We start from the raw sequence: 14190 nt of genomic DNA, 5'->3' as shown, positions 1-14190 counted from the left end.
GGGTTCAAGCAATTCTCCTGCTTTAGCTTCCTGAGTAGCTGGGATTGCAGGCACGTGCCACTATGCCCAGCTAAATTTGTATTTTTGGTAGAGATGGGGTTTCTCCATTTTAGCCAGGCTGGTCTCGAACTTCTGACCTCAGGTGATGTGTCCATCTCGGCCTCCCAAACTGCTGGGATCACAGGTATGAGCCACCATGCTCTGCCTGTTTTTGTTTTTTATTGATTCTTCTTACCTCACTTCAGATAAAAAACAGCTATCGATAGCAAACCTGTCAGGTGTTTATCGTGTCTTTGTTAAGAAGGAGAGATTGCTTAAAAGGAAAAGTTTTGTTTCAAAGTCAAAATCTTGAAAGATTTTCAAACTTTTTGCATTTTGTCTTTGGAGAAGTCAAGAGGAAATGATGTCAAAGGCCTACATGTTCACTTTTGGTGACTTGGATTTGCAATGAGTGTTTGGTTTTCTTTGATGAAGGGTAAGGGTCCCTTACAAGAGGTTCTAGAGGGAGGAAGTAGGTTATGGGATGAAGTGGTCATGTGGCAGGGAGAGGAAAGGAAAGCTCTTTGCTTACTTCAAACCGTGGCTCAAGCTGCATTCTGCTGTTTCGTTGCCTTTAGTCTTGGGGATTAAAATTTCATTCCCTCTGTCTTGTGCAGAAGGTAAGCCCCCATGCCTCCCATGCCTCCCAGCTCATTTGTGTGGGATTTTAATTTTGCCTCAGGGAATAGCTGATTATTAATATTTTTTCAAAACCAGGATCTTCAAAGTATGGCTGATATAGAGACCCACTGATGATATTACCTTTGAGCTTAATTTCTGCAGTGTTTAATTTTTGACTCTGCACTACCTGAGCTAAGATGGCAGTTCTTCTGGGCACATCTGAGCTTGTAGGGGGCAGAAACATTGAAGCAATGTCCCGTGGGACCAAGAGCCTGGAATCCTCCCAAGCCTGGTTCTTTTCTCTACTCCAACTGAAGCTGGACTTGGTTGTCTTAGATCTACTGACACGTAGAGTTCAGATTGGGAAGAATTGGAGAGTTTGATTTTCTGATCTGGGTTTGCGCCAATATCTCAGTTCATAAAGGCTCTTAATGGTGAAGAAGGTGGCAAGAGTGGTGGCCTCCTGTGCACGAGCCTTCTCAACTTTCCCGTGTGCCATGATGTCAAGAGTACAGAAGAAGTGGGTGAGAGCTGGGGTGCCCCTATGTAAGCAAATTCTTTTTTCCTCTTGGGCCGCTTTTCTCCTTATTCACCTTGGGCCAAGACTTAATTTGGTAGTTTGCCAAGTATGCTTTAAAGCACTGTTTGTCATACTGAGCACCCACAGTGTACCAAGAACAATGTACTAAAACATTATTGACTTTGAAATTAGAATTTTGGCTTCAGGTTAAAACTTCTATCACCTTGTCTTAAAGAAGAAAGCAGTTCTGCTTTTCTTTTAGATTAATGATGAATGTTGAATTTTGAAAATATAAAAGTAACGCTTGTGATAAGAAAAAATGAGCTTGGGTGTGGTGACTCACATCTGTAATCCCAGCACTTTGGGAGGCTGAGGTAGGAGCATCACTTGAGCCTAGGAGTTCAAGACCAGCCTGGGCAACATAGTGAGATCCTGTCTCTTAAACAAAAAATTAGCTGGACATGGTAGTGTACACTTGTAGTCTCAGCTACGTGGAAGGCTGAGGTGTGAGGGGTGCTTGAGTCAGGGAGTTCGAGGCTGCTGTGAGCTGGGATGGTGCCACTGCACTCCAGCATGGGTGACAGAGCAAAGCCCCGTCTGAAAAAAGAAAAAGAAAAAAGAAAAAATGGTGTGGTCTATATGTCTAATTAAAGGCTTTTCTTTTTCTTCTTTTAGGAAAGTACCAAAGTAATCCAGCCCATATTTTTGGGAAAAATTATTAATTATTTTGAAAAGTATGATCCCACGGACTCTGTGGCTTTGCACAAAGCGTACGCCTATGCTGCGGTGCTGACTTTTTGCACGCTTATTTTGGCTATACTGCACCACTTATATTTTTATCATGTTCAGTGTGCTGGGATGAGGTTACGAGTAGCCATGTGCCATATGATTTATCGGAAGGTAAGTGACATTTAGCATTAAACGTGTACCTCACCTGAAGCATCAGATGCATTCTGGGAAAGTTTTATATGAATTAAATATTGCACAAATAGCCACTGCACTCCAGCCTGGGTGACAGAGCAAGACCCTGTCTCTAAAAAAAGAAAAAAAGGGGAAAACTTCTGTAAATAGAATCGTTTACACCTTACTAGAGAATTTTGCTATTTGCATCAGGCCAGTGTTCTTTTTCTTTATGCAAAATGTTTCTGGTGTATAATGAAAGTTTTCCACTGCTGTCAGGGCACGGCTGCCTTTGATAACAGGCTGCTGTAGAACACTAAATTTATAATGAAGTCTAATTAAAAATATCAAATTGGTTTTCAGTGTTTCTTTACCTCAATCTCACAGTTGGATTCATGGAAATTTTTGTTGCTGTTCATTAAAACCTTCACTTACATCACAGTTGTACTCAGAAGTCAACTTCAGTGAAATTGGATCTATGAAGTTAAATCTACAAGAAAAGAATATATTTGAGAAAGTGAATTCTTATATTTTTAAAAGGAACCATTTGGTCATATTCAATATAATTTTCTTAACTGAAGAAAAATGTAAAGGGAATCCACATCAAATACAGGCTTTCTTTATATTCTAAATCTAGTTGTGGTTGTTTTCAATGGTTTGTAAAAAAATAGTTGGGTGTTTGGGATAACACCTTGAATTTTTTATTGTATTTCACAATTTTGGAGAGGACTTATAGTGTCTCTATTTTATGTTGGTTTTCATTCAAAGTAAGTTTTTCTTTTTTTCTTTTTTTTTTGAGACAGAGTCTCACTCTGTCACCCAGACTGGAGTGCAGTGGTGTGATCTCGATTGGCTGCAGCCTCCGCCTCTCAAGTTCAAGAAATTCTCGTGCCTCAGGCTTCCAAGTAGCTGGGACTAGAGGCATGCACCACCACACCTGGCTGATTTTTGTATTTTTAGTAGAGACGGGTTTTCACCTTGTTGGCCAGGGTGGTCTCGAACTCCTGACCTCAAGTGATCTGCCCACCTTGGTCTCCCAAAGTGTTGGGATTACAGGTGTGAGTGATCGCACCCAGACTCAAAGTAAGTTTTTACATTAATCAGTTGTCCATTGGTATTCTTGGGGGATCAGTTACAGGACCTCTTGAGGATACAAGAAATGGGAGGATGCTTAAGTCCCTCATGTAAAGTGACATGGTATTTGCATATAACCTATTCACATCCTTCTATATATGGCATTTTATTTACTTAACAGCTAGTGCTCGACTTACGACCATGATTGGGTCTGACAGACCGGTCGTAACACGATTTGGTCGTAAGTTGAGTAGGCTATATGCACGCGGAGATGGTAGTGCTGCCGGAAGCTGGTCCGCACTGTCGTACGCCAAGCTGGGCAATGTTTGCGCTGCCAGACGCAGAGCAGTCGTGGCTAGCAATTGTGGTCGTAAAGTGGAATGGTCGTAAGTTGCATAGGTCGTAAGTCCATCAATACCTGTATTTATTTATTTATTTAAAATAATTTCAACTTTTATTTTAGAATCAGAGGCATATGTGCAAGTTTGTTCCGTGGGTGTGTGGTGTGATGCCGAGGTTTGGGGTGTGAATGATCGTGACCCCCAGGCTGTGAGTGTAGTACCCATAGGTAGTTTTTCAGCCCTTGCCCCATCCCTCTCTCCCCACTCTAGTAGTCTTCTGTGTCTGTTGTTGCCATCTTTTTATGTCCGTCTGTACCCAATGATTACCTCCCACTTGTAAGTGAGAACATCTGGCATTTGGTTTTTGGTTCTGGCGTTAATTTGCTTAGGATAATGGTTTCCAGCTGCATCCATGTGGCTGCAAAGGACATGATTTTGTTGTTTTTATAACGGATGCACTCCCATGTACTTTAAATCATCTCTGGTTTACTTATAATACCTAATACAATGTAAATATACATTATATATTGTAAATTGTACATTATATAATTGTACATTGTATAATGTAAATATACATTGTATTAGGTATTATAAATAAATGTTTAGGGAATAGTGACGAGAAAAAAATTCTGTGCATGTTCAGTACAGACACAATCACCTATGTTGTTTCCCTCGAATATTTTCAACCCCAGGTTGGTTGAATCCAGGATGCAGAACCCCTGCATATGGAGGGCTGACTGTATTTTCTTTCTCATCAGGGCAGTAATAATAAGACCTGATTTGATATGTTCTTATTTTATTTGTACATTTTATATTGAGATATGCCATAAATCATACTGTAGTTTTCCCTGGTCTTAACTGTTACAGAAGGAGTAGGATTTCTGGCTGCTTTACAAAGAAGTTGCCATAGAGATGCTAGCATCAGGAGCTAAAGAACTTGTCATTAAATCTGTCCTGGATATCTCCTTGTCCTGGGCCTTTTATTTTTAATACCTATTTAAAGATAAAACTAAGCCATTTAAATTTGAAGTATTCTTCTTTTACCTCATTGTCACTTGTCCAGAGCTCCATCAGGTGTCCTCCCCCGATCTTCCTTTGACATGGGGGCGTCAGTCTTGGAATTCTGTGAATCCTGGAGGCCTCATGTCTTGTTATCTATGGTGGAGTATAACAGGTATGCCCAGATTCCTTGTGTTTGACGTGAAAATGACAACAAGGCTTGTACACACTAGTGAAGGGGTCATCACCGTCGTTACCAGCGTCACCACTGCCATCACCACCACCATCATCATCATCATCATTATCTTTGCTATTCTCTTGTACTCTCTTTTACCGTTTAAAAGAAAAATACTTAGGTTTTTCTATAAATTAGCTAGATTTTTGTCTTTCAAGATCATACTTCTAATAAATTTATAAAAATTTCACTAACACTCCACTTGCAAACTTTAAAAGCACCCTACACCAAAGTCCAGTTTGAAGTAGTCATTCAGTAAAATACAGCTCTTTGTACAAGTGAGATACTGTTCACCTGTTTTTCTTCCTCTTTTCCACTAATGCTTTGGAAAGTAGCCTTTGGGAAATCTGATCTAACTTGGCAAATTTGCTTACCTATATGTAAACATCTCCCAAAGGTATTAATTTGCCAGCTTGATTACCTTAGAAGCATTGTCTCTTTACGAAGTCAAAAATGACTTGGGTTAAACTGTAAGACTTAACCTGAAATCTCAGAAACATGGGAAAGACTTGTCCTGCCTTGCATCTGCAAACATGCCCAGGTGAAGAAATAAAGACACTTCTTCCTCACACATGGGCTGCTTCCCCGGGGCAGAGGCTGGCTCTGCAGCATGGCTCTGAAAGGTCCCTCTGTGATGCTGGGAGTTTCCACTGAGGCCCCACATCCTAATTTCTAGTCTGGCAGAAATCAGGTTGGTGTTGCAAATGGAATGACTGCTGAGCCCATCGTCATCATTTGGTACTGAATGAACTTGTGGGATGTATGAAAATGACTTGTCGTTTATTTACTTTTTCACAGCTTTGGTAAAATTACTTTAGGCTTTTAATCATTAATTTTTCTTTTTTAAAATTGTACTTTAGGTTCTGGGGCACATGTGCAGATCGTGCAGGATTGTTGCATAGGTATACACATGGCAATGTGGTTTGCTGCCTCCATCCCCTCGTCACCTATATCTGCCATTTCTCCCCATGTTATCCCTCCCCAACCTCCCCACCCACCCCCGCTGTCCCTCCCCGAGTCCCCGCAACAGACCCCACTGTGTGATGCTCCCCTCCCCGTGTCCATGTGTTCTCATTGTTCAACACCTGCCTATGAGTGTGAACATGTGGTGTTTGATTTTCTGTTCTTGTGTCAATTTGCTGAGAATGACAGTTTCCAGATTCATCCATGTCCCTACAAAGGACAGGAACTCATCATTTTTTATGGCTGCATAGTATTCCATGGTGTATATGTACTACATTTTCCTTGTCCCATCTGTCATGGATGGACATTTGGGTTGGTTCCAGGTCTTTGCTATTGTAAACAGTGTGCAGTGAACATACGTGTGCATGTGTCCTTATAATAGAACAATTTATAATCCTTTGGATATATACCCAGTAAAGGGATTGCTGGGTCAAATGGAATTTCTATTTCTAGGTCCTTGAGGAATCGCCACACTGTCTTCCACAATGGCTGAACTAATTTACACTCCCACCAGCAGTGTAAAAGTGTTCCTATTTCTCCATATCCTCTCTAGCATCTGTTGTCTAAAAATTTGGAATTTTTCTTCTTATTGTAGTAAAATATGTGTAACATAAAATTGACTTTTTTTTTTTTTTTTTTTTTTTTTTTTTTTTGAGAAGGCATCTTGTTCTATTGCCCAGGCTGGAGTGCAGTGGCATGATCTTGGCTCACTGCAACCTCTGCATCCCAGGTTCAAGTGATTCTCCTGCCTCAGTCTCCCAAGTAGCTGGGTTTACAGGCATGCGCCACCATGCTCAGCTGACTTTTTTGTATTTTTATTAGAGATGGGGTTTCTCCCTGTTGGTCAGGCTGGTCTCAAGCTCCCAACCTCAGGTGATCTGCCCACCTTGGCCTCCCAAAGTGCTGGGATTACAGGCATGAGCCACCACGCCCAACCTATTTTAACTCTTTTTAAGTGTTCAGTAGTTCTTTGGCATTAAGTACATTCACATCATTGTGCCTCCCAACCCCACCATCCATGGACAGAATTTGTTCATCTTCCCAGATGGAAACTCTGTGCTCATTAGACACTGATTCCCCGCTATCCTCTCACCACACCCATTACCCTTCTGTTCTCCAGCTCTGTAAATTTGATGACTCTGGATATTTCAGTGAAGTAGAATCATACAGCATTTGTTATTTTGTGTCTGGCTCACTTCATGTAGCACAATGTCTTCAGGGATTATCTGTGCTGTATTATATGACAGAAATTGAATTCCTTTGAAAGGCTGAATAATATTCCACTGCTTGGATATGCCACATTTTGTTTATCAATTCATCTGTCACTGGACATTTGGATTATTTCTGCCTTTTAGCTATTGTGAACAATGCTGCTGTGAACACGAATGTACAGCTATCTCCTTGAGTCCTAGCTTTTATTTTTAATTCTTTCAATTTTTATTTTTGAGACTTGCCCTGTTGCCCAGACTGGAGTGCAGTGGCATGATCTTGGCTGACTGCAACCTCTGCTTCCCGGGTTCAAGTGATTCTCCTGCCTCAGCCTCCCGAGTAGCTGGGATTACAGGCACCCGCCACCATGCCTAGGTAATTTTTGTATTTTTAATAGAGATGAGGTTTTACCGTATTGGCCAGGCTAATCTCAAACTACTGACCTTGTGATCTGCTTGCCTAAGCCTCTCAAAGTTCTGGGATTACAGGCATGAGCCTGTAATTGAGTAAGTGTGGTGAAACTTTTTATTCTGCATAAAACTGCCTGTCTTCACTCTCTCTCTTTAGAGTTACTCCGCAGGATAGTTTGAGGTAAAGTATCTGTCTGTCCTTCATGTTCCACCTTCTAAGGTGTGTTGAGTTCCTGCAGACTTTCAAGTTTCCCTTCATCATTTGTTATAGATCTGTCCTAGAAGAAAATATGGAATATATGTGTGCAGTGTATCTCAAAGGGGTGCTTTCTATAGTTTTCTGTTTTGAGAAATGTTTGTAGTTATCCTAAGTGTATTGTTTAACCATTTAAGTGATACTGTGTGGTTCCTTTTTTAGAATTCTGTAACTTGGGGGAAAATGCATAGTCCCTGTATTGAGGGAATGTATTCCCCGGATATGCCAGGAATACATGTATGTATTCCCTTGGATACTCCATCTAGAGTTCATATTATCAGGTACTCTTCATCTTTCTGGGGGAAGGTTTCCTGTTTCTTTTAATCCTTTCATTTGAGAACCCTCTCCTCTTGACCATTTCCTCCTCCTCCTCCTCCTCCTCCTCCTCCTCCTCCTCCTCCTCTTCCTCCTCTTCCTCCTCTTCCTCCTCTTCCTCCTTCCCTTCCTTCCCCTCTCCCTTCCCCTTTCCCCTCCTCCTCCTCCTTCTTGTTTCTTCTTTTCTTCTAGACAGGGTCTTTCTGTGTTGCCCAGGCTGGTCTTGAACTCCTGGGTTCAGGGGATCCTCCTGCCTTGGCATCCCAGAGTGCTAGGATTTTGGGTGTGAGCCACCATGCCTAACTTTTTTTTGAGATGGAGTCTCACTCTTTCACCCAGGCTGGAGTGCAGTGGCGCTATCTCAGCTCATTGCAACCTCTGCCTCCCGAGTTCAAGCTATTTTCCTGCCTCAGCCTCCTGAGTAGCTGGGACTATAGGTGCGTGTCACTACACCCAGCTAATTTTTTTATATTTTTAGTGGCAATGGGGTTTCACTGTGTTCATCAAGATGGTTTTAATCTCCTGACCTCAAGATCCACCTGCCTTGGCCTCCCAAAGTGCTGGGATTACAGGTGTGAGCCACCGTGACTGGCGGGCTTTTTTTTTTTTTTTCCAGATGGAATTTTGCTCTGTCACCCAGGCTGGAGTGCAGTGGCGTGATCTTAGCTCACTGCAACGTCCACCTCCCAGGTTCAAGCGATTCTCATGCCTCCGCTTCCCAAGTAGCTGGGATTACAGGCATGTGCCACCATGCCCAGCTAATTTTTGTATTTTTAGCAGAGACGAAGTTTCACCATGTTGGCCAGGCTAGTCTCGAACTTCTGACCTCAAGTGATCTGCCTGCCTTGACCTCTCAAAGTTCTGGGATTACAGGTATGCGCCACTGTGCCCAGCCTTAATCTTTTCCTTCTCTTTTCCTGGCATTGCAGCAGGTCAGGTATATTTTCAGGTCAGTGGTCAGAGCAGCAGACAGCCTCTTCTACCGTAAACTGAGTAGGAAGTAGAAGGCGCCCTCCCATAATGCACAGAGAGGCAGGGCTTGTGCACCTTTCCTGGGTCATGTCCGCCGCCCTGTGCCATAAGTAGAACCTGAATTTAAAAAATTAAATGCACCATGCTGTGCTGATGGTGAGAAGATTGCAGCCCTCTGTAGCTCTCCACTTGCATCCCAGTCTTCTTGTCCCTCCCTCTGGATTTTCTCAGTGGATGTGGAAAGACAATTGATAGGAAATTTTGTCAGCGTCTGAACCATGCGGTGTTGTGTTCATAGTTTTAAAACAGAACTTTGTTTTTATTTAAAGCTTATTTTATTTCACTGTGGACTCTATATTGCTTTATATGTAGACTGAATAATATGAAATTATAGATATTCAGGGCCAGGTGTGGTGGTTCACACCTGTAATCCCAACACTTTGAGAGGCCAATGTGGGCGGATCACTTGAGGCCAGGAGTTCGAGACCAGCCTGACCAACATGGTGAAACCCCATCTCTACTGTGATGGCATCTACTCGAGTGGGTGAGGCTTGAGAATTGCTTGAACCCAGGAGGCAGAGGTTGCAGTGAGCTGAGATCCATGCCACTGTACTCCAGAGCAAGACTGTCTTAAAAAAAAAAAAACATATATTCAACTCCTTTGAGTCTTTTTACAAAACCAGCAATATCATATGGCTCAAGCTAATCTTTTGCTTATGAGTCTGTAGATAACGTTTCCTTTCTGAAGATGTGTAGGGAGCCTCTTGAGAGTGTAGTCAAAGTGAAACCGTGGTGTGTATGGAAGTAGAGTTATCGCCCTGGACACGTGTTATTCTTTGGTTAGACTTCCTCTTCTAAGGCATTTTCTAAGCTTCTGACAAAATAAGAATGAACCAGTAGTGCTTCTTACACTGTCTATAATACATTAAAAGTTTTATTTCAAAAACTTTTCTCTCCCGTTTTTTGGTTTTACTTCTGATGTGAACTTGAATCTTACCTGGGCATTTTGTGAGACATTAATCTCATCAAGGGACAATTTGTCCGTCTTCTAGTTTGCTAGGGAATAGCTAAGAGGAGCCGTGTTAACTTTCCATAGCTTGGAGTTTGAGCTAAGAAAGCAAGTTCAGGAGGGAGGACTTGTTTTGTTTGGATTTTTCCAAGAGGAAATTTCCTGCTGCTGGAGAATTATGAGTGTCAGATGCGTCCCACCACCTGATAATTTTATTTCCTTCACTGGGGTGTGGGTGCAAACTGGAAGAAAATGCTTTAGTTCAGTGTTCCTCAAACTGCTCTTTGTTGTATTCACAAGGGGAAATTTTTTAAATAACACTGGTGCCTGGACTCTTCCCCTAAACATTCTGATTTAATTGCTATGGGGAAATTTTAAAAGCTCCTTTGTGATACTAACAGGCCTCAAATACATGTTCAGCTTAATTTTATGCTTTATAACTAAGACCTTCCAGTTCACAGAGATAGCATATGGGTTGCAGATTTGTTTTTTTTTTTTCGAGATGGAGTCTCACTCTGTCACCCAGGCTGGAGTACAGTGGCGCAATCTCGGCTCACTGCAATCTCTGCCTCCCAGGTTCAAGCAATTCTCCTGCCTTAGCCTCCCGAGTAGCTGGGACTACTGCCCAGCTGCACGCTGCCAAGCCTGGCTAATTTTTTGTATTTTAGTAGAGGCAGGACTTTATCTTAGTGTCCAGGCTGGTCTCGAACTCCTGAGCTCAGGCAATCTGCCTGCCTCGGCCTCCCAAAGTACTAGGATTACAGGCATGAGCCACTGCACCCGGCATGGGTTGCAGGTTTAATCCCCCTCATTGGTGAATGACTCCTTTGGACTTGTAGGTCCAAACCTTAAGGATGGTAGCCATTTATTAGCCCCGAGTGTCCTACCATCTTGTCTGGGAATCTCATACGCAGGAGAGCCCAGGTGTTGAGTCAGGTGTCCAGGCACTTTGTAGAAGACTCCTTGAAGTCTTGTAGTGGCGGATTGGCAAGTGTAGAGGTTGGCAGGTGTGCACTCTGAGAGTAGTCATGGACTCAGAGCAGTCAGACCTGGGTTCATATCTCAGTGTTGTCTTTTTTTTTTTTTTTTTTCTTGTTTCCCAGGCTGGAGTGCAATGATGCGATCTCGGCTCACTGCAATCTTCGCCTCCCAGGTTCAAGCAATTCTTCTGCCTCAGCCCCCAAGTAGCTGAGATTACAGGCATGCATCACCACACCCAGCTAATTTTTGTAGTTTTTTAGTAGAGATGGGGTTTCTCCATGTTGGCCAGGCTGGTCTTGATCTCCTGACCTCGTGATCTGCCTGCCTTGGCCTCCCAAAGTGCTGGGATTACAGGCGTGAGCCACCGTACCCGGCCAGTGTTGTCATCTTCTAAGCTGTAAAATCTTACAGAAGTGCATTCACTTCTTAGAGCCAGTTTCCTGATAAGAACTTGTTGAAGACTACTCTTTCCCCATTGAATTAAGTTGGAGACAGTGTTGTAGATTAAATGGCCGTTTATGTGTAACTCTGTTTCTTGATCTTCTATTCTGTTTTGTTGATCTATATTTTCTTTTGTTTTACGTTAATAGTCAGGTGGATAGAATCTATCCTTTCTTCATAGCAAATTATCTTAATTACTATAGCGTTATAAATCAAATAGCGAAAGTTTCCCAACCTGTTTTTTTTTTATGATTGTTTTGGTTATTCTAATTCTCTTGCATTTTCACACAGATTTTAGAATCAGCTTTGCAAGTTTTACAGGAAACTGTTGGGTTATCCGTTGGAATTGCATTGAATTTATAGGACTTAGACAGAGTGGGCCTTAACATTATTTAGATGTGGACCTAAACGTTATAAGATTTCTAAAAAATCTTAACATTATTTAGATTTCCAGTGTAAGAAAACGGTGTATTTACCTATTCCTCATTTTTCTAGATCTTTTTAAACTTTTTTTTTTTTTGAGACAGAGTCTCACACTGTCACCAGGCTGGAGGGCAGTGGTGTGATCTCGACTCACTGCAACTTCCTCCTTCTGGGCTGAAGTGATTTTCCTGCCTCAGCCTCCTGAGTAGCTGAGACTACCAGCACACACCACCACGCCCAATTAATTTTTGTATTTTTTAAATAGAGATGGGATTTCACCACATTGTCCAGGATGGTCTCCATCTCTTGACCTCATGATCCACCTGCCTTGGCCTCCCAAAGGTGCTGAGATTACAGGTGTGAGCCACCACGCCTGGCCAACTTCTTTTTTTTTAAGTAGAGATGGAGTCTGACTATGTTGCCCAGGATGGTCTTGAACTCCTGAACTCAACGGATCCTCCCAGTCTGGCCTGCCAAAGTGTTGGGATTACAGGCATGAGGCTCATGCCAAACCTTAGATCTTTAACTGTCCTTGTAATTGTTAGGAAAGAGGTCTTAAAGATCTTTTGTTATATTTTTATTCCTTAGCATTTAAAAAAGTATGCTGTAATTCAAAGTAGCATTTGTACTGTTATAAAGGGTGTTTGTTTATTTATTTTACTTTTATTTTGAGACAGAGTCTCGCTCTGTTGCCCAAGCTGGAGTGTGGTGGCGTGATCTCAGCTCACTGCAACCTCCTCCTCAGCCTCCTGAGTAGCTGAGATTACAGATTTGTGCCACCACACCTGGCTAAGTTTTGTATTTTTAGTAGAGATGGGATTTTACTACATTGGCCAGGCTGGTCTCAAACTCCTGACCTCAGGTGATCCACCCACCTTGGCCTCCCAAAGTGCTGGGATTACAGGAGTGAACCATTGCGCCTGGTCATAAATCATTTTTTAAAATTTTCACTATTTGTTATTAGTATATAGAAATACCATTAAGTTTTGTATTTTTGCTTTGTTTCCTGAAACCTTGCTACAGTGTGTTAAGTTGCAGTAATTTTTGGTTGATTCCTTAGGGTATCTGTTTAGATAATCACGCCTTTGGATAGAAACAAATATACTCTGTGTGTGTGTGTGAGAGAGAGAGAGAGAGAGAGAGCGGAGGAGAGGGAGAGAAGAAGGGAGAGAAGTTAAAATCTCCAGTTAATGAGAGTTCATTTCTTTTTCTCTTTGGTCATGAACTTTTTGCATTCTGACTTACTGGATTCACTTGTATTTCAAGTTTCTTATTGGATTCATTTGTGCTTAAGGTTTATTTGTATTTACTATTCCCTCACCTTCACCACCATACAGTATTTATGCTTTAACTGTCAGTTGTCTGTCCACAATTTAAAAGAAGACAAAAAAACTAGGTTTTAAATTACCCATTGAATTACCGTTCCTGGTGCTCTTCATTCCTTCCCTTAGCTCTAGGTTTCCATTTGGTATAATTTCTTTTCAGCATGTAAAACATCTATTAGTATTTATTTATTTTCTTTTCTTTTTGTTTTTCTGAGACAGAGTCTGACTCTGTCACCCACACTGGAATGCAGCGGTGTGATCTTGGCTCACTGCAACCTCCACCTCCTGGGTTCAAGTGATTCTCCTGCCTCAGCCTCCTGAGTAGCTGGAATTATAGGTGTGTGGCACCACAACTGGCTAATTTTTGTATTTTTAGTAGACATGGGGTTTTGCCATGTTGCCCAGGCTGGTCTTGAACTCCTAACCTCAAGTGATCTGCCTGACTTGGCCTCCCAAATTGCTGGGCTTACAGGTGTGAGTCACTTTACCTGGCCGACATTTCATATAGTATAGCTCTGTGGGTGATGAATTCTCTCATTTTGTTCTTTAATCTGAATTTTTTTTCTTTTGAAGTACATGGTTGCTGGATGTTGCATTCTGGATGATGGTGGTATCTGCCCCTCTCCCCTCAAAGGTGTTGTTCATTGTCACCTGGCTTTCATTGTTTCTGATAAGAAGTTAGCCATCTTTTGTATCTTTCTTACCTTGTATGTAATGTTTCTATTTTTTTGTTGTTGTTGTTGTTTTTCTCTTTGATACTGATTTTTTAGAATATTGATAATGATCCTAGATTTAATTCGCTTGGTATTTATGCTTCTCGGAGTTTGCTGAGCTTCTTGGATCTTTGTTTTTTTGTTTTGTTTTTTTATAGTTTAGGAAATATTTAACCATTATATCTTAATTTTTTTTTTTTACTTATTCTCACATTCTTTTTTTAATTGTACTCCTCTTATGTCTATATTAAACTGTTTGAGATTTTCCTATAGGACAATCAGTCTTTTATACTTTTGTTCAATCTTCTCTATTGTCTTTAAACTGCTAGTAAGCCCAGCCAGTGATTTTTTTTTTCCTTTTCTTTCTCATTTCAGTATTACAGCTTTAAAGTGTTTATTGGGCCCCCCCGCTCCCCACTTTTTTTTTTTTTTTTTTTTTTTTTT

The 14190-nt window shown here is 41.5% G+C and overlaps 1 protein-coding gene across 5 annotated transcripts in view; it reads left to right on the top strand.

Annotated features, from left to right (window-relative positions):
• Nucleotides 1-14190, top strand: part of ABCC4 (ATP binding cassette subfamily C member 4) — a 276355-nt gene that overhangs the window by 58390 nt on the left and 203775 nt on the right. For 4 of the 5 annotated variants that reach the window (XR_005202632.1, XM_017543557.2, XM_037743897.1 and 1 more), the window contains one exon: nucleotides 1856-2080. The exons of the other annotated variant lie outside the window; for it this stretch is intronic. Coding sequence is in view for 3 of the 4 variants with exons in the window: in XM_017543557.2 (XP_017399046.1) it covers nucleotides 1856-2080 (225 nt within the window). In the remaining variant the exon portion in view is untranslated. The remainder of the gene's footprint in view (nucleotides 1-1855; nucleotides 2081-14190) is intronic. 5 annotated transcript variants of the gene reach the window in all.

Source organism: Cebus imitator, unplaced genomic scaffold (genome assembly GCF_001604975.1).
Source record: "Cebus imitator isolate Cc_AM_T3 unplaced genomic scaffold, Cebus_imitator-1.0 Scaffold158, whole genome shotgun sequence".
Taxonomy (NCBI): Eukaryota; Metazoa; Chordata; class Mammalia; order Primates; family Cebidae; genus Cebus; species Cebus imitator.
This window is presented reverse-complemented; position numbering and strand designations above follow the sequence as displayed.